The sequence below is a fragment of the Macaca mulatta genome, chromosome 2 (genome assembly GCF_049350105.2).
Source record: "Macaca mulatta isolate MMU2019108-1 chromosome 2, T2T-MMU8v2.0, whole genome shotgun sequence".
NCBI lineage: Eukaryota > Metazoa > Chordata > Mammalia > Primates > Cercopithecidae > Macaca > Macaca mulatta.
In genome coordinates, this window is record NC_133407.1 from 185,472,983 (window position 1) to 185,500,195 (window position 27,213).

At 36.6% G+C, this 27,213-nt stretch overlaps 1 protein-coding gene across 3 annotated transcripts in view; it reads right to left on the bottom strand.

Moving 5' to 3' along the window:
* CRYBG3 (crystallin beta-gamma domain containing 3) overlaps nt 1-27,213 on the bottom strand; it is a 532,216-nt gene that overhangs the window by 9,807 nt on the left and 495,196 nt on the right. For all 3 annotated transcript variants that reach the window (XM_077994302.1, XM_015129327.3, XM_001086806.5), the window contains 3 exons: nt 22,893-23,002; nt 19,354-19,480; nt 1,325-1,464 (listed from right to left, as the gene is read on the bottom strand). In XM_077994302.1, coding sequence (XP_077850428.1) covers nt 1,325-1,464; nt 19,354-19,480; nt 22,893-23,002 — 377 coding nt within the window. The remainder of the gene's footprint in view (nt 1-1,324; nt 1,465-19,353; nt 19,481-22,892; nt 23,003-27,213) is intronic.

A 27,213-nucleotide genomic window follows, 5' to 3' on the forward strand; every position in this document is an offset into this window, starting at 1 on the left:
ACAGATCAAAGATGTGGCACAGCATGGGGATTAAAACAAAACAAACCCAACTTGCCACTAAGGGAAGCTGGCTGTACATTAAGTAGTGTTCTGTAACCTAGGAAAATCCTTAGGCAGCCTTCCCTGTTCCTTACTCCATATTCAAATTCTTTTTAAAGAGAATTTGGAATAGTGAGAGTAGGTGGTTAACAAGCCAAAGAGAAGAAATAAGAATGTCAAGATAAAATGGCACCAGTGTTCCAGAAAAAAATGAAGTAAGTGAGAAATTTTCAGAAGTGAGTCAAATATCAATTTCACTCAGAAATGTAAAGGAAAGAAATGGATTAAAATGTTATGAAAGACCTCTATCACAGGGATGTAAAATTTAGTTAATTGTTAAATAATATATTGGCATCTTATGCTTAGATAGAATCAATTTGTGTGAATAAACATCAAACCATTTAAAATGTTTTACAGAAGAAAATTGAAGCTATTATACATGTATATAATATAAAAGCCACTTATTGTAATAGTTTGCTAAATTTTCAACTCCACCTATATTATTGGCTTTCTCTTTAAACCCGCAAAGTTGATTATCACATAATTTCGAAGTCATAGACAAACGTTTAAAGCCACTTTTTAATTAACCGTCAAGAGCGATGTGTGTTTTAGCTGACTTTTGCTACCAGAACACTAACAGTGCAGGAGCGGGAACTGGTTTATATGCCGGACTCTTCAGAAATGGCTTCAGAGGCAGATTTTCCAGGAAGCAAATAGAGCTTTAACTTCAAGGCCCCTCACTTGCAGACTTCTCACTATTTCTGTCCTAAATGTTCACATTCATATCTAATATTTCTATCATAATTTTTAATTTTTTCTTAAAGGCAGCTTTGTAATTTGTAAAAGCACAGGCCCCTGGATCTACCCGGACTGACTGATAACCTAAATGAACAACAATACTGGTAGGCAGGCTAGGCCAACCAGTGTAGTCCTCAGGCAAGTGAGTACCCCAGAGGGAACTGCTCTAGAATACACAGCTATTAAAAAACAACACCGCACTTCGTCTGGCCAGCAGTCACTTGCCTTAAGCAGGAAACTGTCTTAACCAAAGTTGCTGGGATATTGAAATTTCTTCTGAAAAGAAAGTCAGTTCAACTGGGTAAAGTCATCTGATTGATCTACTCTACGATACATGCTGTGACCATATGGTAGCCCTTCTCTCCCAAAAGGCTCTTCCTCAAGACCACTTGAATGCATACTACTACACAGTGGACCTGGTTTGCAACTGTGCAACTCTGCCTTAAAACAGTGACTGAACCAGACCAAGCCTTTCTCCCATACTTACAGTCCACTTTTTACCCACACAGACTGGGTGTAGAAGTGCAGGTCCTTGTTCAGAACAGAGTTCACAGCCTCTTCTAGATGTAACTCTCTTCCCTCACAATGCTCCAGAGCAAAAAGGCTGATGGAGGGTTCTTCAAAAACCTATTAGCAGAGAAAGAAGTCATCACCATAGGAGTGGCCATATCTCAGTGACATCCCAGTCTGAACACAGGGTACCCTGGATCCATTGTATTCTTAAATGCATGGAATTTACTGCTTTACTCACTAAGGTTGCTATAGTCAAAACTGCACTGGAAAGATTAGATTTTATTAATAATTTTTATTCACTTTTTTGTAAATTAAAATTCAAGTTATCAGAAAAGCAATCAATCTCATAATAAAAACAGCTATAATAAAGAGACCCATGATTCCAAATCACAGATTAAGGTCTTGTGGTACTGTAATATGGACCATAATTAGTTCTGCCAGTGCTTTTAGCTGGCAACAGAATAAATATGGAATGGAATGGCACCCTCATTTCTAGGAGGTCACAGGAGCAGTCACTAGGAATGTAAGACTTTGTGACGGTAAACTCTTCAAAATATCCTAGGAGGAAGAATAAAGGCATTTTTAATTTAAAAAAATAGCTGAAATGCACAAGAATGGTGGTGATTTCTGCATTAAAAGTATTTCTTGAACCCATCATGTCAGACAAGAATATACTGAATATTGCTTTTTCATTCATTAGTGTATGCAAGACACCATGTTAAGAGACTTTTGGGGGGATGACAAAACAAGGCGCCATCTATCCTTGTGTCTGGGGAATTACTAATGAGTAGCTAAATTAGAACTGCACATACTGTAATCCAGCGCAGAAAAAGATATGCTGTGTTAGAGTCCTCAGTAGAAAGCTAGATTATTTTTAGCAGAAGGGAACAGGAACCAAGCTTCATGGATGTGGTGGCTTGTGAGCTCAGTTTCAAAGGATTCAGTGGATCTGGAAAGAAGATGGTGAACAGAGGGAAAACACTCTGCAAAGCAAGGCAACAGAAACACATGGAACATGTTGGGGGAACGGCAAGTCAGCCCAACAGGAAACAGCGGCAAGTGCTCCCACAGTTTGTTATAGTGAATTGCACTGCTTGCTTCTCCTCCCACACTGACAGGACAGAGACAGATCTATTCCCAACGGACAGTCCTTGAAGGCTTCTGAACTAAGGACTATGAGTGGGCTGAAGCAACTGCAACTCGGTACATAAGAAGCAAAGCACTAGCAGCAGGGGCAGTGGAGGGTCAAAGAACAGTAAATGAACAGGCAGAAAATAACAGGCTCTCACAGTGATCCTCACAAGGGACCTGCTTATACTTGCATAAGAGAAGAATGACTTATCAAAGAGTTTTTCTTTGCAGCAGTGTTTGGAACAGTGAAGGGTGGGGAATGATTTAAATGCCCATCAAGAGAGGACTGGTTACATAAATTATGGTACATACACAGAAGAATCTTATACAGCTGTAAAAAAAGAATAAGGAGCTCTTTATGAAAGATCACCAAGATATATTCTTTAGAAATAAACACAAAGGATAGTATGAAAAGCATATTTCATATATTAACATTTGCAGAAAAGGAAAATTTCTGTGCACATACATATATATGCGCTTGTACACACATTAAAATTTTTCTAAAAAATAAACCGGTAACCATGGCTACCTGTTGGGAAGACTGCAAAAGAGAAGATAAAGGACACAAGTGGGAGCAAAGTTTTTCACTAAGTGCCTTTTGGTACATTTTGACTTTTGAACCATGGGAATATTTATTTTAAATTGGTATTATTAATTTTAAGTTGGTAATTATTACACGTTTGCGTTGTGTATATGCATTTTTTAGGAAATCTGTCTAACAACAGCATGAGTGAAGAATAGAGAGAATGGAAGTAACGGCACCAGTACTGGTGGAATATATGAGGTCAGAGAAAAATAGACTCAGACCTGAAATGGGTTGGGGGAAGGTTAGGAGTAAGGGATGGCCAGGAAGACTATTAATATCACAGTGATAACACAGACATGCTAGCTAAGGCAAACAAATGGAATCAGTAAGTGAGGAAAAATGTGAAAAGTCACGGCTTGGGACATGCTGGTATAATCTGTCATATATAAAGAAACCAGGAGGAAAGCATGCCCAGATGTCTTAATGTTGAGATAGAGGCAGAATAATCTTAAGAGAGATGTCCGGCATATACTGGACCTTTTGATCTTGAGTTCTGGGAAAAGACCAGGTTTACAGACATCGTTTGGGAATTCTCAGAAAGTGGGTAATAACTAGAGCCATGGATGAGAAAATGGAAATGCAAGGAAACTAGAACTGCACTGTCATACACAGGTGGGCGATGATGAAACATGGGAGGTGGAAGTGACTGAACAAATGAATCAGGAGAAGACAGCCAAAACAGAACCCCTTTACACTGTAGAAGTGAAGGAGGAAGAGAATTATAAGGAAGACTTGCCCCATGGCATCAAATTATTTCCATGTTGAGGAAGAAGGTGACTGAGATAAGGCTATCTGGGTTTGACAATCAGAAGGCAGCTGGTAACCCTATGACTGCTGTTTTAGCACAATGTCAGAAATTAAGTTAAAATCTAGGTTGTAAGGGCTGAAGAGTAACTGGTGAGAAACTGTATAGGCTATAATAGGTGTACAGACTATTAGAAAAATTTGGTGAAAAGCAGTAGGGAAACGGGATGGCCTATGAGCATACTTTGTAAAATGGAGAGAAGCTGAATACTGCAAGGCAAAAAGGATGTTCCAGGGAAGGAGGGAGAGGTACAATCCATTGCTTCCCATCAGTTCATGAGGAAAAATATCACTTTGGAAAGGATGAACTCCACCTCTGAAATAAAAGGAAAGATAGAAAAAGGATGCTAAGAAATTTCCATTTAAAATCAGGAAATGTGTGAATAAATTTCTCTTTACATTATGTGGCCAACACTGTCTGCTGATCAAGGAAAGTTTAAAGCATCTTCCAGAAGAAGTTCCTGCAGTGATAGAAATGTTATGTATCTGGACTCTTCAATATGGCAGCCACTAGCCACATGTGGCTTGTGTGACCAAGGGACTGAATCAAATTTAATTTAAATAACCACAGGTGGCTAGTGCTATGGTGTTGGACAGTACAGATTTAGGAGTTAGAGGATACTGGCAAAGAATCTTACAATTGCTGTGTGCAGTGAGAACATAAGCTAAGATGGAAAAGCTACCTAGGAGCATTGATTTTCCCTCAGTAGACACCACTGACTGCACCAGGAATAAAAACTCATCTCTAATCACTGAGTTATTGAGTGGCCACAAGCAAGGTTAGGCACCTCTTCTGCTATCTGCAAAATAAATTGGAAGCATCCCAACAGTTTATAAAATTAACTGAAAGTAAGCAGACAATAAAAATCCACAACCCTGACTATATTGGTGGATTTTTTTCAACATCTTTACCCTCAAGATTTTAGAAAGTATTCCACTTTCCCTTTTTACACACATCTACTTGTTGAGTTACTGATTAGTGAGGAGGAGCAGATGGCAAGGAGCCTGGCCAGTGCTCCAAGTCAACAATCAGCAGCACTCTCCTCAGAGAAGAGCTTGCTGGGGTAAGAGCAACAGACATTTACATCAAAGGCATTTACTGGTTACATGATGTTAACTGTTTTATATCCCAGAGGGGGAAAAAAATCTAAAAGCCTATTATGAGAAAGTAATCTAAATGCTAAGCATTATTCTAAGAAAAACTGACCTGGGTACATTTTTCCTCTTCCTTTTGCAGAATGCCTACAAAGATATTTTTCAAAAGGCTGGTATTGTCACTGAAACGCCATTAAATTCAATCCCTTGATTCTAGCAATTCTACCTCTAAAAGTGTATCTCAAGAAAAGATAAAAAGCTCGATGGAGGGAACAAAATATGTGTAAACCTCTATGTTTTTAAAAATAATGATGCAGGGATATTGAGGAAAAACATTGTACAAGATGACAGAAAATATCTGAAACATTTTAACAGCTTATATAAATTAGTAAGGGTACTCTAAGAAACCTATTGGACAAATGGGCAAAGAAGGTAAGTCAATAGCATTAACCAAAGAAGAGACACAGCTAATAAACCAATGTGGAAAAATATCCCACCTCTCCTAAACAACAACAAAAGGATATCATTATGTGATCCAACTATCAAATTTTACATTTAAGAAGATCTATTGTTTTGAAGCTTTGATTTTTTTCTACTTTATTTTAATTTAAATATTTAATTTATAAGTATACTTGAATTATAAATGCATTTAAAGGTTAGGAAGATTAGGAAAGTCAACACAATGCTAACCTGGGCAGGATGATGGGGGTTGGTTAATAATCTTTTGGAAATAAATGGTATTGAAGAACAATTAATATTTTAAAATCACATTTTTCTGATACATTTCCCTAACATGAAAATAGGAAGAGAGATCAACTATTAATAAATCTTTAAAACTGAAGATGACACAGTAATCCGAACTTTCCAACCATAAAAAAAAAAAATTGATTACAGTTTGAGCTCTACAAATGTCTTGGCCTTAGTCCACGTTAACGTAGAAGCTGGCCAACCATTTGTGGCTAAAGGTTCTTCTTAGATGTCAGCAGTTAACAGGACATTCCTGCCGGATTAAGTCTAAATCATGCAAAGAGGATACAGTTTCTAAAAGGAAGATGTAGTTGTCAAAGAAAAAGAATACTAGACCAAATTGTATAAATGAAAATTTCAATATGAAAAAAGACAAAACTCATTGTTCCTCCTCATCCCATCAACTAAAATAATAATTTAAATAATTTAAGTGACAATAACAGTAGAAACTAAGATACATAGCACTTAATATGTGCTGGGAATTATTGTTCTAAGTTATATACCTATATCTGTATCTATCCATAGATATATATGCACAACACCTTATTCATTGTTCTGAAATCCAAAAAGCTTTAAAATCAAAATTTTTTTCCTAGTCAACAAAACTCTACCTGAATAAATTGAAGTCTATTTATAATATTACCCAGTTTGTGTAGCTGTGCATAAATTTCATTATAGGAATAGAAATATGTTTAATTAGGGGTGCAGTCCAGAACCCTGCTGGGTGTGTTTCCTTATAGGCCATACATGAATCATATTACTGTTTAAAATTTGAAAAATTACAAATCCCGAAATACATTCAGTTTAGGGATTGTAGAACTGTATTTTCTCATTTTTTTTTTCTACCAACTTTTATTTTCTATTCTGGGGTATCTGTGCAGGGTTGTTACATGGAAAACTGCATGTCACAGGGGTTTCGTGCATAGATTATTTCATCACCCAGGTAATGAGCACAGTACCCAAAAGGTAGTATTTCGATCCTCACCCTCCTCCCACCCTCTCTGCTCAAGCAGGCCCTGGTGTTTATTGTTCCCTTCATAGTGTCCATGTGTATTTAATGTTTATCTTCCACTAATAAGTGAAAACATGACATATTTGTTTTTCTGTTCTTGTGTTAATACGCTTCAGATAATGGCCTCCAGCTGCATCCATGTTGCTGCAAAGAACATGATATTCTGCTTTTGTTATGGCTGCGTGGTATTCCATGGTGGCTATGTATCACATTTTCTTTATCCAGTCCAACACTGATGGGCACCTAGGTTGATTCCATGTCTTTGCTATTGTGAATAGTGCTGCCCTGAATATACATGTGCATGTGTCTTTATGATAGAATGATTTATATTCCTTTGAGTATATACCCAGTAATGGAATTGTTAGGTCAACTGGTAGTTCTGTGTTCTTTGAGAAATCTCCAAACTGCTTGCCACAACGGATGAACTAATGCACATTCCCACAACCAGTGTAAACATTCCCTTTTCTCCACAATCTCACTAGCATCTGTTATTTGCTGACTTTTTAATAACAGCCATTTGGACTTGTATGAGATGGTATCTCACTGTGTATTTGATTTGCATCTCTCTACTGATTAGGGATGTTGAGCATTTTTTCATATGCTTGTTGGCAATATGCATATCTTCTTTTGAGAAGTGTCTGTTCATGTCATGTAGGCCACTTTTTAATGGGGTTGTTTTTTGCTTGTTGATTTGTTCCTTACAGATTCTGGATATTAGACCTTTGTTGAATGCACAGTTTGTGAATGTCTTCTCCCATTCTGCTGATTGTTTACTCTGTTGATAGTTTCTTTTGCTGTGCAGAAGCACTTTAGTTTAATTAGGTCCCATTTGTCAATTTTTGTTTTTGTTGTAATTCCTTTTGGAGGCTTCCTCATAGAATCTTTGCCAGGGCCCATGTCCAGAATGGTATTTCCTAGGTTTTCTTCTAGGGTTTTTTACAGTTTTAGGTTTTACATTTAAGTCTTTAATCCCTCTTGAGTTGTTTTTTGCATATGGTGAAAGCAAAGGGTTCAGTTTCAATATTATGCATATGGATAACCAATTATTCCAGCACTATTTACTGAACAGGGAGTCCTTTCCCTACTGTTTATTCTTGTCAACTCTGTCAAAGATCAAATTTTTGTAGGTGTGAGGCTTTATTTCTGAGTTCTCTAACATTTTCCATTGGCCTGTGTGTCTGTTTTTGTACCAGTATCATGCTATTTTGGTTACAGTAGCCTTGTAATATAGTTTGAAATCCGGTGGCACGATGCCTCCAGCTTTGTTTTTTTTTTTTTGCTTAGAGTTGCCTTGGCTATTTGGGCTCATTTTTGGTTCCATGTGAATTTTAGAATAGCTTTTTTCTAATTCTGTGAAAAAATGTGGGTACTCTGGTAGTAACAGTATTGAATCTGTAAATAGCTTTGGGCAGTATGGCCATTTTAATGACATTGATTCTTCCTATCTATGAACATGGAGTGTTTCCCTTTGTTTGTGTTGTCTCTGAGTCCTTTCAGCAGTGTCCTATAATTTTCATTGTAGAGATCTTTCGCCTCCCTGGTGAGCTGTATACCTAGATATTTTATTCTTTGTGTCTATTGTGAATGGAATTGTATTCTTGATTTGGCTCTCAGCTTGGATGTTACTGGTGTATAAAAATGCTACTGACTTTTCTACACTGATTTTGTATCCTGAAATATTACTGAAGTTAATTATCAAATCTAGGACCCTATGGGCAGAGACTATGGAGTTCTCTAAGTATAGAATCATATCATTTGTGAAGAGAGATAGCTTGACTCCCTCTTTTCCTATTTGGTTGCCTTTTACTTCTTTCTCTTGTGGGCTTGTTCTGGCTAGGACTTCCAGTACTATGTTGAACAGCAGAGGTAAGAGTGGGTATCCTTCTCCTGTCGCAGTTTTCAAGGGAATGCTTCCAGCTTTTACTCATTCGGTGTGATGCCGGCAATGGGCTTGTCATATATGTCTCTTATTATTTTGAGATATGTTCCTTCAATGCCTAGTTTGTTGAGGGTTTTTATCATGAAGCGATGTTGAATTTTATTGAAAGCCTTTTCTGCATCTATTGAGATAATTACGTGGGTTCTGTTTTTAGTTCTGTTTATGTAATAAATCACATTTATTGATTTGTATATATTGAACCAACTTTACATCCCAGGAATAAGGCCTACTTGATTGTGGTGGATTAACTTTTTGATGTCCTGCTGGATTCAGTTTGCTAGTACTTTGTTGAGGACTTTTGCATCTTTGTTCATCAGGCATATGGGTCTGAAGTTTTGTTTCTCCGTGTGTTTCTGTCAGGTTTTGGTATTAGAATGATGCTGGCCTCATAGAATGAGTGGTCAGAAACATGCCAAGGGTCACTCATCTAACAGTTATTAATGGTAGAATCAGGACTTGAACCAAGAAGGTCTCTAAGACACTCAAACCAAACTCTTCACCAGTAAACTATAATCCTTCTCATAGAGCCTCTCTCATTTGGTTTAGAAAGTCAGTTTCGATACGGATTTACCTTTCTTACTGGTGTTTGTTTTCCTCTTTTAAGAAAATTATGATTCATTTTAAAAAGAATAACATAGATGACCATGTACCTAAAACCCAGAAGTATTACATTTTAATTTTACTATATTTGTATCAAATTTTTAAAATGAATAAAACATAGCAAATACAGATGAATTTAAACTCCCACCTCCCTGAGAGGTGACCACTATGCTCAAGTTGTAAATCTTTTCAGCTCATGTTTTTCTATTTCTATTAATGGTTATGCATCTTTTGCTTTTAACATTTACAGAAAATGTATTCTACTGTAACATCTTTAGTAGTCTGCTTTCCTTGCCTACTGTGTTTGAAATTTGACTCTTCATACATGTAGCTCTCCAATTCATTGTAACTACTATATTTCATTCCCTTATAGGAATGTGTGATTGTTTGTTTCATCCATCATAGCTGCAACAGACATCCTTATTCCCCGCACCATTGTAATTAACACTTCTTCCACTAGCTATATATGAATAATGTTACTTCCCTGCAACTAAGACAAACCTTAGTATTTTCAGATTTTAAAATGCCTGTAGCTAGAGTAAGCTAATGTTACTCATAATTGTTTTAATTTGTATTTCCTTGATCACTAGTGAGGGTTAACATCCTTTGGAAGTCCTGAGCCATTTTTCCCTCTTCTATAAACTGCCTATTTATATCCTCTGTTGGTTTTTGAAGTGGATTTTTCTGAATTGGTTTGAAAAAGCTCTTCTAATTATTTTATTTATTGTTTGTAGAGACAGAGACCAGCAATGTCCAGGCTCTTCTGGACTCAAGCAGTCCTCCTAGGTCAGCCTCCCAAAGCACTGGAATTAAGGTCTGAGCCACCGCACCCAGCTAAGAGCTCTTCTTATATTCAGTACACTAAACCTTTGCAGGTTATACGGACTGCAAATATATTCTGCGGCTTGCTGTGGCAGTCTGAATAATTAATGCCTGCCTCCTCTCCCTACCCTACAAATGTTCACATCCCAATTCTTAGAACCTGTGAATGTGGTGAATATGTTACCTGACATGGTAAAGAGGCACTTTACAGATATTATTAATTAAGGACCTTGAGATGGGTCTAATCATCTGGATTACTCAGGTAAGCCCAATGTAGCCACCAGGGTCCTTGTAAGAGGAAGTTAGGAGGGTCAGAGATAGAGAGCAGATAAAGAGCAGATAAAGAGCAGAGACTGGAGTGATGCACTTTGAAGATGAAAGAAGGTCATGAGTTAAGGAATGCTGGTGGCCTCTAGAAGCTAGAAAAGGTAAGGAAATGGGTTCTCCCCTAGAGCTTCCCAGATGGAATGACTGCCAACACCTTAATTTTACCACAGTAAGACCAATTTCAGACTTCTGACTTGTGGAACTGCAAGACTGTAAATATCTGTCATCTTAAGCTACTAAGTTTACAGTAATCTGTTACATCAGCAATAGGAAACTAATACATTTGCCTTTCACCTTTTTCTTACTCATTTGTGCTTTTTCTGTTTGAAGAAATCCATCCTACTTCAGTATCATCAGGGTAGATTCCTATATTTTCTTCTAAATTGTAACGTTTGCTTTTCACATTTAGGTTGTTATTAATCCATCTGGAACTGATTTTTGTGTTTGGAGTAAAGTAGGATTCTAACTGTCTTTTTCCATGGAATGGGTCAATTGTCTCCACACCATTTATTTAACAGTTCATCACAGCTCCATTGGAATGCTGTTATCTTCCAAATTCTATTATTATATAGGTCAGTTTCCATGCTACCCTATTCCCCTGTCCCATTTGTCTCTCCTTGTACTGATTCCCACTAATTATTACTACTGTATAAAGCAATATATATTTGGTAGGATAAATGACCCTACATGTTGTTCTTAAAAATTATCTTGGCGATTTTGGACCCATTATCTTTTCCAAATTAATCATAGGATAAGCTTGCCATGTTTTACTCCCTACCTCTACCCCCTAAAAGGACAGAACACTGTGTTTTGCCTGAAACAGTATTAATTTGGGGAAGACCATATCTTTATAATATTGAGTCTTTTTACCTATAAAGATTGTATCTCTCCAATGTTTACTTCCTTCAAGAGTTTTTATAAAATTTCTAGGAAAAAAACGTATTGCCTTGTGTTAGATTTATTTCTAAATACCCTTAATTGCTATAGTTTAATTGCTATTTATCTTATATTATGCAGCTTTAAAAATGTGCTTTAGCCCTAATAATTTATCATTTACACCATAGATGCTCTTGCCGGTTTTGTTTTTTCCTTTTGTTTTAATCTTATTTCATTTTTTAGATTAATTTTTTTATTAGATAGAACTTCAGAATACTGAATAGTAGTGGTAATAGGGAGACCATTGTCTTCCACCTGAATTTAAAGAGAACTGTTTCAGATATCTCACTGGGAAGCGAGATGTTTACTGTAAGTTTTTGTTGGCCTGCATTTTCAAAATGTGCATAATAGTTAATACCATTAACTATATATATAGGTTCAGCTAAAAAGTTTAATAGTAACCAAATTCTTCTATACTTTATTTTTTTTATTATTATACTTTAAGTTCTAGGGAACATGTGCACAACGTGTAGGTTTGTTACATATGTATACATGTGCCATGTTGGTGTGCTGCACCCATTAAGTCGTCATTTACATTAGGTATTCCTCCTAATGCTATCCCTCCCCACTCCCCCAACCCCATGACAGGCCCTGGTGTGTGATGTTCCCCACTGTGTGTCCAAGTGTTCTCATTGTTCAATTCCCACCTATGAGTGAGAACATGTGGTGTTTGATTTTCTGTCCTTGGGATAGTTTGCTGAGAATGATGGTTTCCAGCTTCATCCATGTCCCTACAAAGGACATGAACTCATCCTTTTTATGGCTGCATAGTATTCCGTGGTGTATATGTGCCACATTTTCTTAATCCAGTCTATCATTGATGGACATTTTGGTTGGTTCCAAGTCTTTGCTATTGTGAATAGTGCCGCAGTAAACATACGTGTGCATGTGTCTTTATAGCAGCATGATTTATAATCCTTTGGGTATATACCCAGTAATGGGATGGCTGGTCAAATGGTATTTCTAGTTCTAGATCTTTGAGAAATCGCCACACTGTCTTCCACAATGGTTGAACTAGTTTGCACCCCCACCAACAGTGTAAAAGTGTTCCTCTTTCTCCACATCCTCTCCAGCACCTGTTGTTTCCTGACTTTTTAATGATTGTCATTCTAACTGCTGTGAGATGGTATCTCATTGTGGTTTTGATTTGCATTTCTCTGATGGCCAGTGATGATGAGCATTTTTTAATGTGTCTATTGGCTGCAGAAATGTATTTTTTTTTAGAAGCGTCTGTTCATATCCTTCGCACACTTTTTGCTGGGGTTGATTTTTTCTTGTAATTTAAGTTCTTTGTAGATTCTGGATATTAGCCCTTTGTCAGATGGGTAGATTGCAAAAATTTTCTCCCATTCTGTAGGTTGCCTGTTCACTCTGATGGTGGTTTCTTTTGCTGTGCTGAAGCTCTTTAGTTTAATTAGATCCCATTTGTCTATTTTGGCTTTTGTTGCCATTGCTTTTGGTGTTTTAGTCATGAGGTCCTTGCTCATGCCTATGTCCTGAATGGTATTGCCTAGGTTTTCTACTAGGGTTTTCATGGTTTTAGGTCTAACATTTAAGTCTTTAATCCATCTTGAATTAATTTGTGTCTTCTACACTTTATAAACTCATTCCTTCCTTTCATTCTGAGGTTGGATTTATAGTCTCCCTCTATTTGTAGCTGTGCCTCTTATTCAGTATCCTTCCACAGAATGAATGATTGTCTTGCCAATTCTTATTCTACCTCTTAAGATCATTTATGTCATCAGAGTCTTAATTTCATCTGAATTTTTTCTTCAGCCTCTTGTTATAATATTCTTTGGTTTTGCCTCCGTGGAGCTGCCAGAGTTCGATTATTACTTCAAAGGCAGCCAAACTTCCATTCCAACGCCCCAGTGGAGAAATAAGAGAAGTAACCAGCTAAGTACTGCTCCCATGGAAATGCAATAAAACAGGTTACCCCACACACTCCTGGTCCGTGCTTAAATGTTTTATGCAATAGTCTGAAAGTCGCAGTTAACTCCATCTTAGATCAATCAACAAGTTCTCATGTATCTTGCTCCTAGTCTATATATGCCATTATTCTTTTAATACCCAGTCTGACTTTAAAACATTTCATCAATAGTTAGCAGCTGTAAATTACTATTTTTTTAACTTAGGTTCCCCACCATCCCCCAACTTCTAAAGCTATTATTACAATATTGTAAATGGATAAGACACAAACCTATAGTAAGTCCAAAGTACAACCCCTCTTATGGAATGAGCTCTGAAGTAGAAGAATGAACTTTATACAACTACTGCCTATATATTTTTAGGCATGAATAAATGAGTTTATTTAGTTGGTTTATTACATAATGGACTCTTGATATTTTTATAGCATTGTGCTAAGTAGAGGGGACATAAGGGTGACAGAATTTAAAGCTACAATAAATATAAATCATCCCCTCAATGGCTTTACAGTTTCAGTAAGTGTGATGAAAAGGAGAAAGTGAAAAGCATCTTGAGATGCAGAGAAAGAATATTCAGGACAGACAAAAGTCACTTTAAGAAATGAGGTCATTGAAGGCTTCCTAGAACTGAGGTCCTTTAAATTAGATCTCAAAGAATTTAGAGACCGGAAAGAAAAACTTCATTCTAACTTCATTCTATGTTTCCACATAAAAACACAAAATAAAGAAAGTTTAAGGAAGGTATTGAGGGGAAGGGGGGAGGGAAAGCTTGTAAACAGGATACATGAAAACAATTGAGCAATAATATTGGAAAAGTAGGACCTGATGCCAGGGTCTGGGCTTTATGAGAAGGTTACATGCTCAATGCTGCAAATAAGAACTGCAAAAGAAAGAGGCCAAAGGAAGAAAATTAGTTATGTACCCATCACAATAGTTTTAGAAAGACAGAATGAGCCTCTAAACTTAGTCATGGCAATGGAAAGGAGATAAGAGGAAAAGCTTAAGACGTATCATGGGACTGTATGCGATGGCTCACGCCTGTAATCCCAGCACTTTGGGAGGCCGAGGTGGGCGGATCCCTTGAGATCAGGAGTTTGAGAACAGCCTGGCCAACATGGTGAAACCCCGTCTCTACTAAAAATACAAAAATTAGCTGGGAGTGGTGGCACGTGCCTGTAATCCCAGCTACTTGGGAGGCTGAGGCACGAGAATTCCTTGAACTTGGGAGGCGGAGGTTGCAGTGAACCAAGATTGTGCCACTGCACTCCAGCTTAGGTGTCAGAGCCAAACTCCATCTAAAAAAAGGTGGGGAGGGAGTAATGATGATTGCTTTCAACAGAAACAGGGCAGAAAAGAAGAACAAGTCTATGAGAGAAAATGGGATGCTGGCAAAACATGCTGAAGACCCATGTGGAATCTGGGAATGAAGCTCAGGGAATAACTGAGTACTGCTTACTCTAGATATCTGCAAATGCGAATCATCTTTATGATAATGAAAATTTCTAAGTACAGGAGAGGAAAGGCCAAGAATAGGTATCTGAGAAACATCTACACTTGAGAGGCCAAGAGTAAGAATCAAATAACATTTGGACTTGATGAGTTTGTTACGCTAATTCTTTTTTTATTCATATTCAGTACTTAGCACAGTATTTAGTAAAGAGCACGTGTTCAATACTTTAGATTGAATAAATATAAATGCATCTTCAGCAATGGTGTTATTGTGCAGCATTTGTGATATTTATATAAATAATTCAGCTGGATGGTGCAGTGGTTTGCACCTGTAATCCCAGCATTTTGGGAGGCTGAGGCAGGTGCACTGCTTGAGCCCAGGAGTTTCAGACCAGCCTGGGCAACACGGTGAAACCCCATCTCAACCAAAAAACCACAAAAACTAGCCAGACATGGTGGTGCACACCTGTAGTCCCAGCTACTTTGGAGGCTGAGATGGGAGAAATAATTCAGCCACCTTAAATATTTTTCTTTGATCAAAGCAAAATAGAATACCTTTAAACTTTCTTCTACAAAATTACTAATCAGATGTGTTTTTCATTCACAGAACTCTACACCAATGCCCCAAGCATCATCTTAGGCGTTTTTTTTTTTTTTTTTTAAATCATTTTATTGCCCTTTCACACCCAGTATGACTACTCCTAAATATAGAAGGCTTTGGTTTCAGCCCCCACAAAACACTTAAACTTCCTTAGGCATGATATTCAATCTTTTTCATCTTAAAAGGTCTTCTTGTAATCACTGTTAAGCAGTCAAGCCATTACCAAACCAAGGCTACTGAAAACCTTAAAGAGAAGTCAGTGGAAACCAATTCACCATGTTTTGAGATAGATATTTAGGCATTTTATTAGACATGTAATTTTTCCAGATATATAATTATATCTCTGTGAAGAGCCTGATGAAAACCCTGGGTCTTAGTTCACTTTCCTAATTCTAGGCCACTTAATTTATTATTTTTTCCCAGATGCTTACATAGAGCTGTCTTAGTATGATTAAATTAAATTTCCCTATATTAAATTACCTGATGATTTTAGAATTCTAAAGGAATTTTGAAAGAGAACTGGGGACCATATTCTGAGGCAGACTTTTCTACTTGTCTACCATATACTTCATTTGACAGCCACCAAACCACCTCCAGACTGTCACTAAAAATTAATCTCAAGTTTTTAAAAGGAAGTTAGCTCTGTTACAGTAGCAGAGAGAAATTATTACAATTTCATCTCCTTTCATTTTCTCCAAAATATAGTAATAGAGAACACCTCTATGAGTTTATACATCTCTGGTAGATTGTATTATTGTTTGAATATACTTTGTCGACTTCATCCCTGCCCAAGTGAGAGTCTATTCCCCTGCCCCATTTATGTCAGGCTTGGTCTAATGACTTGCTTTTGGAAACAGAATATGAGTGGACACAATGATGTGTGCATGGGCAAAATGAATCTGAGCAGAAGCTTCAAATGTGACTCTGTGATTGTGACCTTGTTCCCTCTTTCCCCTGTCATGAAAGTAGTCATGTCCCCAATTGGAGGTGCTCCCATTAGCTTGGTCCCAATGCAAAGCAAATATCAAAAGTGTATCTAAATCCAACTCACAAGCCTAAAGTGGAGGCCATGCAACTGTCTTGCCATTTTGAGACAAAATATGAAAATGAAATGAACATATGTTTTCAACCACTATGACTCTGGAGACTGTTGTGAAAGTTAATACATGATCTTATTATTCCCTCTGACCTTGTGAATCCTAAAGCCGGATAAATTCTTTTTCACATCCAATTAGAAATATGACGAGGATACTTATTTGCAACAGAACTGGAGGCTGTCCAATATTTGAAAATACCTGTTCTAACAGCTTCTTTACAGAAGAATTAACTGAGATACAGATAAATTAAGAGATTTGCCTAAGGTCATATTAGTCAGACGCAGAACTATGAACTACGCTCCTAGCTCCATTCATTATAAAATGACTGCAACACTGCAAATTGTGTGTTGACAGCCCTCTAGAATGTTACCTTCACCTGTACCAACAGAAGTTTGCCTGGAGCAAACTGTCATCTTCAAAATATACTTATCTTCTACGAAGATGAAGTCTTAAGACTCCTCAATATGATACCATTGTGACACTGAAGCACCAAGCCATAGCATGTCTGGCAATACCAACTGCAGGCAACATCCCTCGAATTCTGCAGTTTTAACTAATAAAAGCGAAAGCAAAGGATTACCTCATATTACATAATGTCAACTTAATTACACAGAAACATTTCCTATAATGAATCCAGAATTACACTGGATTGTGGCATAGGCAGCAGTATTAGGAAATCTAAGAAAAAAGGCATATCAATTCCTAAGTACAAAGATAGTGGGGAGAATCACAGAAAGAATCAGAATTAATGAGAGAAGCAGAATAGATAGTGTATCTAGCACTGTCCAGGGAAACGAGACAGAATCTAGAGGGTGTGAGCAACTGGGACCTATATAGTAAAAGGACTCTTTTGGGAGGAACGTTAGCCTACAGGCTAATCGCAAGACATCTACCCTATTTTACCCAAATCTTATGCTCAACAAATAACCTCCCGATGACTAATTCAGTTTCCCTTGTTTTTCAGAGAGGGGAAAAAATGCCCAGGACAGAATTCTCGAGCATTCCAGTCACTAGAATCCACTTATTACAAAATACTAAATTGACCTTCTGGTTTACATATCAATCTCCCTAGGTCTGATCAACTTAAGGCTTTGGGATCCCTGTTGAGGTGTCTTCATGGTCAATCTGCAGATCTTTGTAGGATATCCAGCCTCCCTCATGCTCCTCCCATTTCAACACCAAACCTGCTGCTGTAACACATCTTTGCAAAAGATGTTTCAAATATTTTCAGTATATTATGAATGGCATTAAGATAACTAACGTGCTACCCTTACATAAACTGATTATACTCTTTAACCCATTCTTGAAGTGAAACGTCTATAGATTTCAAGTCCTTCCCAATAGGCACCTTCGCTTATGCTGCCTGGGTTCCACAGGACCAAAACTAGGGACATGCAACTCCACATGACAACTTACATGAAAAAATCTCTGTTTATTTTAATCCCAAATTTTTCATTTTACACTTCATGAATCTAAAGGAATTATAACCCTTCAAAGAAAAACAGTAACACTAATTAATTTTGACCCTGCTTCTAAAATGCCCTCCCTAGAAATTTTGTTGGTTTAGTTCACTGAATTAAGAGTTGTACAAAATCCTTTTGGGATGATACTTTCAAATTTAGACCTCTATCTTTTGCTTTTAGAGTTAACACCAAATAAGTATCTGTCTGCTGATTTGGCCACTAAAAATTGTTTAAAAAAATCGCTTTCCAGTAAATGTGGACTACTACCTTCCAGTGTCTTTTCCAGCATTATCAAAGCCTGCAGAGACTTGCCAGATCATATATATATATATCATATATATATATATATATACCAGTTTTCCTCCAACAGACAAGAAGTGTTAGTAGCCACTTATTTTTTCCATGTTGGTGTCTACAGAGCCATTGAGAGAGACCAAGAACACTATTTATATTCTTGTTCTCAGCCAAGACTCTATAATTAGTCTGATACCAAGAATACTCTATCCAGGAATGCCTTGTGAAATAGGACTACACTGCTTAGGTTGAGATCAAAGATCCTGGCCATTATCCCTGGAGTCAGCTCTGACAGAAAGGTTTGAGTCACTACTACTATTATGTAGAGTTTCTAATCAGCTCTATGTAAAACTGAAGCTTTGACCAAACATATTGCCAAGGAATTGTCATAACTAGATATCTTGAAAGTATCCAAGATCCTCACTACCTCCTCTGCACAGATCCTATTGACCAGGGGTCCAGAATTGATGTCCTGGAGTTGTGATCCCATTTTTCTCACATTTGAAATTCTAAATAAATGTGGTGGAAAGGAAGACCTACTTACTCTGTAAATATGGGCCTCGAAGGTGACCCAGATCATTTTGCACACACCAGACAGAAAGGCCCTGTTCCCAAAAACAGGTTTGAATTTAGAATCTGCTACCTTAGTAGCAGACAAACTGTCATGTGACTTACCTAGTAGAATAATAAAGTGGTCAGGTTATTTTTATACTTAAGCAGCTATAATAACAACAACCATGGTACTAATAGCTAACATTTAAATGAGAACTCACCATATGCTGTGCACTTTATAAGCATCATCTCATTTAATATCCCAGTGGCCTTGTAAGTACTATTGTTATTATTTTATTTTTATAGATGGGTAAGCCAAGTAACTTTGCCAGTGTCACTCAAATTGATTAAAGTATCAAACTGGGAGTTAAGTCGAGGCCTACATTATTCTAATTCTTGAGTTTTACACCCCTGCTTTTTTTAAAAAAAGAATATCAATATTACATTTTGGTTGGATTTCATGAGTGAACCTCAGTTTTACAATTGACAAATGAATTATTCATATTTTTCAGATTTTGATATTTCTCCTTTTATCATTTCTTCCAACTTCACATTATCATTGGTGGTAATTAAACTGGACAAGAAAAAGAGTCTTGTAAGTATGCATTTTGCAAAGTACTTACATAGTCAATGGGCTTGAGAGATTTGACTTTAGATGCTGGGCAACCGCAGGAAGTAAGGTCAGCATAGAGGCCTTCTTCTAACACACAGTGATTAACAAACACGTCTTCTTGGTAATAGAGGAGCCAGCTAAAAGCCAAGCAGTAAAACATTCAGTCAAATTGCATTCACTTGGCAGTATAGGCTCATTATTTTGCTGTGGGAACTGGTGTAGGGGTAGGGCATAGAAAGTGGTGCAGAGCACCACCACACCAGCTTAAAAAACAAAAAACAAAAACAAAAAAAACACACAACAGCTACCACTATTATTCCTCGACTGCTTATGATGCACCAGGCATTAGGCTAGGCACTTTACATATACTATTTCATGGTGTCCTTAATAATTCTATGAGTTAGGAACATCCTCATTTTTATAGGCAGCAAAAGTAAAGATCACAAAGGTAAGGTGATTTTCCCATGGTTCCTCAAACTACTCAATGGTAGAGATGAAGTTTGCAATGAGACGATGTATGCTATAAGCTAAAGACATTCTTTTTATTTAGTGCCTTCATGTATAGCACTCTGGGATTAGATCAGGGTGATTATTAAGTACCTGAACAGATTATAAGCTCTTTTTGGGAAAAATTAAAAATGTTTTTATTCAGTTTAGATTAGTATAGAAGACAGATTTTTTTTTAAATCACACAAGAGTATATAAAACCTGTCACCTACAAATCTGACAACTAATAGAAAATTTTAAAAAGAAATAAACCCCTTAGAATCTTCAATAGTGAGTTATCTTCAATACAGTATTCATCAAAAGATAGCTAAACACACACCCTTTTGAAAAGAATGAGCCCAAGGGAAAAATTAAATGACTGTTACTAATTTAGTTTTGGTGTGGTTAAGTTCTTGCCCTGTATTTTAAGATCACCAGAACTGTACTCTTGCCAGACCAGTTTAACTTTGGATAACCGTAGAAATGCTGTGACATTATATTTACTGTCACGTCTTCTACTGTAATAAGCATTTCATAGTCAACATTTATCAAAGGTTTCTAGTGTGCCAGGCATAAAGCTAGTGCATTATTTTATTTATTCCTTGTAAGAAACCTCTGAGGTAGGTACCATTATTACTCCTCCTTTACAGATGAGAAAGCTGAGGTTCAGAGAGATGACTCATTTTGCCTAAAGTTACATAGCTAGAAAATGGTGGAACTGGGCTCAAATCCAGGTCTCTCACACATTCCAGGTGCTTACACAATTGTCATAGTTCTTGTATTCTTTTATCCTGCTGTTGTATGTTTCCTACATGAAGAGACGTGAGACTAGTTTGTCCTATTATTCAGTGTCAAGAAAAATACATTTTCCTCCAGAAAAACTTCAGTGTTTCTCATTAACAGACAATGATCCTAAATCTTGTAAAATATTTTCTTCTATCTTAGTGGAGAAGGAACTCAGGGCCAAATAATAGTAACAAAATTATTTCAGGTCCTTGGGGTGTGTGTGTGTGTGTGTGTGTGTGTGTGTGTGTGTTTCTTATTAGAGTTGCAGATCTCTATTTAACTTATTGTGCCCTACTTTGTGTTTTAATGTTGTAAAACTCACACTTCCTTTTCAGAGGTAAGTATATAAACAAAAACAAATACAAGGAGGCTCAAGGCAGAAGAGCTATAGGAAATAGGAGAAGGAAAGGACTGCTTGATTTAGGGTTAATCAAGAAGGTGAACAGAAATAATGGAGTGGACTGAACCTTAAAGGATATATCTGAATTATTATTAAGCAGAGGTCACAAACTTATATACCTTCAGGAGACCACACAGGTAATGCAGATTTGAGTAGTGTACCAGGTGGAAAAAAATTGGGAATAGTGGTGATTATGGTATGCTGGAAAGCACATATGCAATCTACTCACTACCAGCTAATTACTGACAAAGGCAAAAGCTTTCTCCAAGTCGTAAAATCTTCTGATTTTTAAAGAGAAGGTGGAAAACAGCTTCTTCTGAAAAATATCCTAAATGTAAGTATTAATACTTACATTTGTATTAATGTATTACATTTGTAAAAATTGTATTAATACAATTTTTTTAACCTAGCGTATAAGCCAAACAAATGACACCTGCTGGCTAGATTTACCAGAGACCTCCAACCTTTAGTATGAAACAGGCATCAGCAAACTACAGCATGTGGGCCAAATTTGCCCCACTGCTTGTTTTCAAACAGCCCATAAGCTAAGACTGGTTTTCACATTTTCAGAGGGCTTAAAATTTTAAAAGAAGACTATTTCATGACATGTAAATGTTACATACAATTAAAATGTCAATGTCCATAAATAATGTTTCATTGGAATGCAGCTGTGCCTATTGGTTTGTGTATTGTGTATGGCTGCTTTTGTGCTATGTCTGATAGCAGTGTTGAGAGTAGCTGGGATAGAGCCTGTGGAACCCACAAAGTCAAAAATATTCACTATCTGATTCTTTATAAAGTGTGCTGACCCCCGGTATAGAGGGTATGGAGGAAAGCAAATGTTAGAAAAGAGAATAGGATGGGAAATGGATAGGAAAAGGAGGCTAGTTGATGGTAAGGTCAGGAAAAGAAAGAGCTTGAACTTGATTGGACTGGTACTAGAAAATGGCTGGGAATTAAAGCATTAGCAAAAATATTAAACTGGATTTTGGGACACATAATTGGACTGTGATTTGTTTGGGGTAAACACTAGAAATTAGATGACACTGAAACAGGGGGTAGCTAAGAGACTGAAGTTTTTGAAGTGAAAAATAGAAGGCCCAGGTCTCTAATGATTCAAGGGAGAAGGGAGGAAAACTGACAAACCTAATATATTTTAAAGGAAGGAAAGAGACTTTGATAGGTTGCTAGGTAGATGTTTGATACATAGAGATGCCACTGAACTGTACAATTAAAAATTGTTAAAATGGTAAATTTTATGTTACGTATATTTTAGCACAATAAAAAATTTGTAGAATATATTTTAGCTGTGAGAATCACATGTAGTTTCATATACATGTGAAAAATATACAGTATATTGTTGCAATTGGAAGAATATCCGATTCAGAGATGAGAAAAAAAGACCAAAGGAATCATGGATCTGAAATTTGGTATGTGATCTTGGGAAACCCTAACTCTGAACCTGGTTTCCACATCTGTGAAAGGGGGATGATGAACACTTCGTTAAAAGGTTAAAAAAATTAGGATTAATGTATCTTACTTTAAAAAACACCAGGTATTTTTATCGCATTCTACTGTGTGAGACAGTAAATATACAATATAAACATTCAAAATATTTAGGAAATAATCTAAGATCACAGTGAGAGACAAAAATCAAAATGTTCCCTAAGTTGGTTAATCAGCATTCTGCTTTTCTGTATTCCACCATAGCTCAAAATACAAATTAAGCAAAATTAATATAGATCAGTTAGCAGGTAACCAATGCCTGTTGAAGATAAATTTTAAAGATTCACTGTGCGTGCAAAAAATATATCTCTGTAAATTTAAAAACATTAGTTATTAAATAACAGCAGAAAACACTAAGTAAGCATACTTACCAACCTCGAAGAACTTTAAAAGAACATGGTATAAGTGAAGTCAAATCAGAAGTTTCTTCTGTCAAATCTATACATTCACCTTGGAACCCTGGTTTACTGAATACTTTGAGCTACAAGAACAACACCACAACAGTTAAACAGAAAAAAAATGGTCTTAGATGATCACAAGCAAATAAAAACCTTTAATTTCATGAATTTATAAAATGTAGTGAAATATCAGACTCATGTTTTATCTATTATCAATGAATTCATATTAGGGATAATGATACGCTCCTTAAACTTGCTTTCTTACATGGTTTCAGGAATGGAACATCACTATTTGTTTACCATTTTCTTGCCTCTTTTCCACCAAATTGTGGGAACAGAGGCCTAGAAAACAATTCTGCCTATAAAAGAATACATTAGAGTCCTTCCTCCACTAACATGTGGTCCTTTATTCTCTCAAACAATCACTGTGCCTTATGTTGAGACTAGATGTATAAAATAAGAAGAAATTTAGTGCTAAACATGAAAGAGGCTTAGATTAGTATAAGGCTACATGGTTAGATGCTTCTCTCCCTAGCTCTTCCTGATCCACAGTTAATATAAGGAGAAGAGGAGAGCACGAGCGCATGCCCATAAGCAAGCATGAAGAGTACCCAGGAGGGCACACGAGCAGATGGCAGAGGAGATAATAATGACGGGATTAGTGGAAGATTTATGGTGAAGAAAGAAAGATATCTGTGTCATGTATTTCAGCTTACAGGCTTCGGTTTTCTGATAAGAATACCTTAAATGTGCAGCTTATAGTTATATACAACTACATTTCTACTTTAGTCAATTTTGTCGAGAAAAATCCATGAAATCTCAACTGTAATTCCCTTTAGACCAGATATATAATAATCTACAACTCTAGTAGCCTTGAATCTACAATAGGAATGAAAAAAATTAAAGAGCCCATAAAAATTTCATAATACACTGGAGACTTGGAACAACATGGCCCACAGGTCCACCCTGCACTGACAGGCCTGCACTAGGGCACAGAACACATCATAACAGACCATCTGCTCGTGCTGTCATCGAGGATAAGGCTATTCTGAGCAGCTAATGTTCACCTCCCTCATCTTCCCAAAGGCCTTTTCTTAGAAGAATTGTTTCTTGGTTATCTCATTCTGCTCTGGCCTTACTTGATCTGTTGTCAAAGATCAGTCAAAATCAGGGAGGTGAGAAAACTAATTCCCCATGATCATCTGTGGCTTGTACAACACCACTTCCTACTGTGAAACCACGCTGTATTTGGAGCATTAAAACATCAAGGGACTTCTTGCCTTAAGGAGATGTGATCCAGCAAGTTTCTGTTGTAGTCCTTGTAGCAGATACAGAGGATAGCAAAGAAATGAAGTCCAAACCAAGACATACTTAGGTTTTTTAACTTAAAGACATATAAAATGTGAGGCTAAAAAGCAAATCACTTTTAACCTCCAAAAAATGCAGAGAAATTTCTCCTGCATGGAAATTCTTAATAAAAATTAAAGAAAAGCCACATGAGAAGAGAGACATGTTGTCTTGCTCACTAACTACATTCCCAGTTAATTAGTTGTATACTGCTGAATTGAAGATTTATACTTCACCATTTTCACAATGAAGCCATGAAACATGAAATCCTGGACTACTGATAATGCCAGTGAAGCATATTTCAGATGGTATATATAGTAGCCACCTCCAGTTTTTTGTCTCAGTCTTCATACCCAGAAAAATTAATTAAAATCCATATACACATGCAGAAATAATGTTATAAAGTATCTCTTGATTTGATGGGTTAAAATAGTCTTTGTCCAAACTTTAAAAACTGGGTTAAATGCTTATCTGAGTTTACTAGATGAGATACGGTATATGATTCACCCAGAATTAGACCAACTCTACAAAAATATACCTCATTTTGATCACCTTATCAATCCTCAAAACAGAACAATTCTCATGATAATGTTCTGAGGATCGACCATACAGAAACCAACTCTGAGCTTACTGATTATAATAATTAACTTGTGGTTTCTACTCTTGGTGAAATTAAGTGACCGAGCCTTGGAGAAATTAAGTCCTTGGAAAAACTAGCTGGATAAATGACCATGTTGGCTTCCTTTACAGAACAATGGATAACAAATATACAAAACAACTCAGGTTGCTTAAAACCAAGGCAAATAGACAAACAAGAGATGAGTGTTTTCCAAACTATACCCATCCTTCTGTGCCACGTTGGTACGGCTCAATCCCTAACAGCTCCCCAACTAGAAATAGAAGAGAAGGAAAAACAGTATCCCTCTGGTTTGCTTTTCACATATATTATCGTACTTCTTTCTTAGAACTACCATTTGAGCAGAAATTATCTCCACTATATTATGAAGATTTCACAGAAATTCTTTTTGCTACATAATTTTCATTTATAATATATGCTAACAATATGTGGTAATATATATCTTTAATATAATATGACAAACTAAAAATGCAATGAACTACTGACAAAACAAGAAGCTGTGCTTACTTATTCTACAATATCAGCATTATTTTTAATGTAATTTGACTTACTCCAATACTAAAATAATTTCTATGAGAAACTTTCTTCCCTGTCTAAATAAGACTTTCTCTAGCCCTCTGAGCCTCCCTCATAGAAATATGTTGATTATTAAGGAAAAGTCTTGTTTCTATTCTTCTATTACATCACATCTTTCTCATACTGTAGTGTTATATATTTCTCATATTGGTTATATATTGTACAATGATTTCATTTCCCTTATTAGTCATAAAGGTTTTCTTTACTGAAATAATTCTTCCTAAGTATTTCTGTGATTTGGCTCCTATAAAAATGATCTGGTTAAAGTGCCACAAAGAAGTGTTTTCTCTTTACTGCTTGTAAATCTTACTGTATTTGCCTAAAGCTGTCACTTTCCTATCCCCCATACATGAAAACAGTAGCAACAGTTATTACAGATCCTGTGATCACTGTAAAATTCAGTGAGGCTACATTATCCAATATAAGAAAACACCTAGTTGTTTTTCTTGGTGAAAATCATGCATAAAATGGAACAGGGGCTCAATATTTAAATAAATCCAAACATTTAATTATATCTGGAAATGGACTTTAAAAAGATTCTAGAAACAAAAAGTACTTGGCTGAGTCAAAGGGGAGAACTGGTTAGAATTTCTAGGGAATGATGCCTAACTACAACCACCTCTGAAAACTAAATTCACTGTTACAAGATTTAATCTAGTACTAGATTCCAATATTCAGGGTTGTGGTAAGAGAGATGATGACGATATGCAGATAATACATATTCTGTTTGGTTTTTGTTTGGGAGGGAAATTAAAAAAAAAATGTCACTTGCTAACAGTGAAGAATTCTATAGCGATCCTATATATCTTGAGTTGCTAATTAGACATAATGACCAAGCTTCAGCCTTCAGAAAAAAAAAAAATCTTCTCAATAAAAGGTGGTGTTCTCTGCATGTTCTCATTCATAAGTGGGAGTTGAACATTGAAAACATATGGGCACAGAGAAGGGAGCAACACACACCAGGGCCTGCTGGGGAGTGAGGGGTGAGAGGAGGGAACTTAGAGGACTGGTCAGTAGGTCCAGCAAACCACCATGGCACACGTATACCTATGTAACAAACCTGCACGTTCTGTACATGTATCCCCCCCTTTTTTTAAAGAAGAAATAAAGACAAAAAAATTAAAACAAAATAAAACTTTCCTAATCCCAAAACAAAAAATAAGATTAAAAAATAAAAGGTGGCGTTCCACCAATATCTCAAATAAGTCACATCTCCTCATGATATGTTTCCAGAACAGTCATTAACAATATTTTCAATCATCATAACACTCATAATGTATACTAATCCCTATACACCTACATTTTCTGGCTTTTCCCCTCTTAGGTTGCTTGAGGTTCCCCTTAAAATCACCAGCATAAAAAAATTCCCTCTCTGACTTGAGCTCTGAAATGAAACTTCCTCCTCATTCCTCAGGGAAAATTAGTACCCCATCTGAACACAGCATCTGTATTGCCAATCTGACTGTTGTAACTACTGCCTGTTGAAGAGAAAATACTTTCTAGTTATTGAACAGAACCAGCGTGTCAGCCAAGATCTGTTTAAGTAAGTATACACAAAAAGAATGTCTGAAAATTTGATCCACTGAAAATAACAAGACCTTTGATACTGGGCAAACTAAGAATGTTTTGTTCATGTGTTACTAAATATCCAGTTATCATACACCTGTCAGAAATGCTTATTCCACAAGGCAATACCTTAGCCACACCCAGAAAAATGAAGTGGAGCTGATTTCA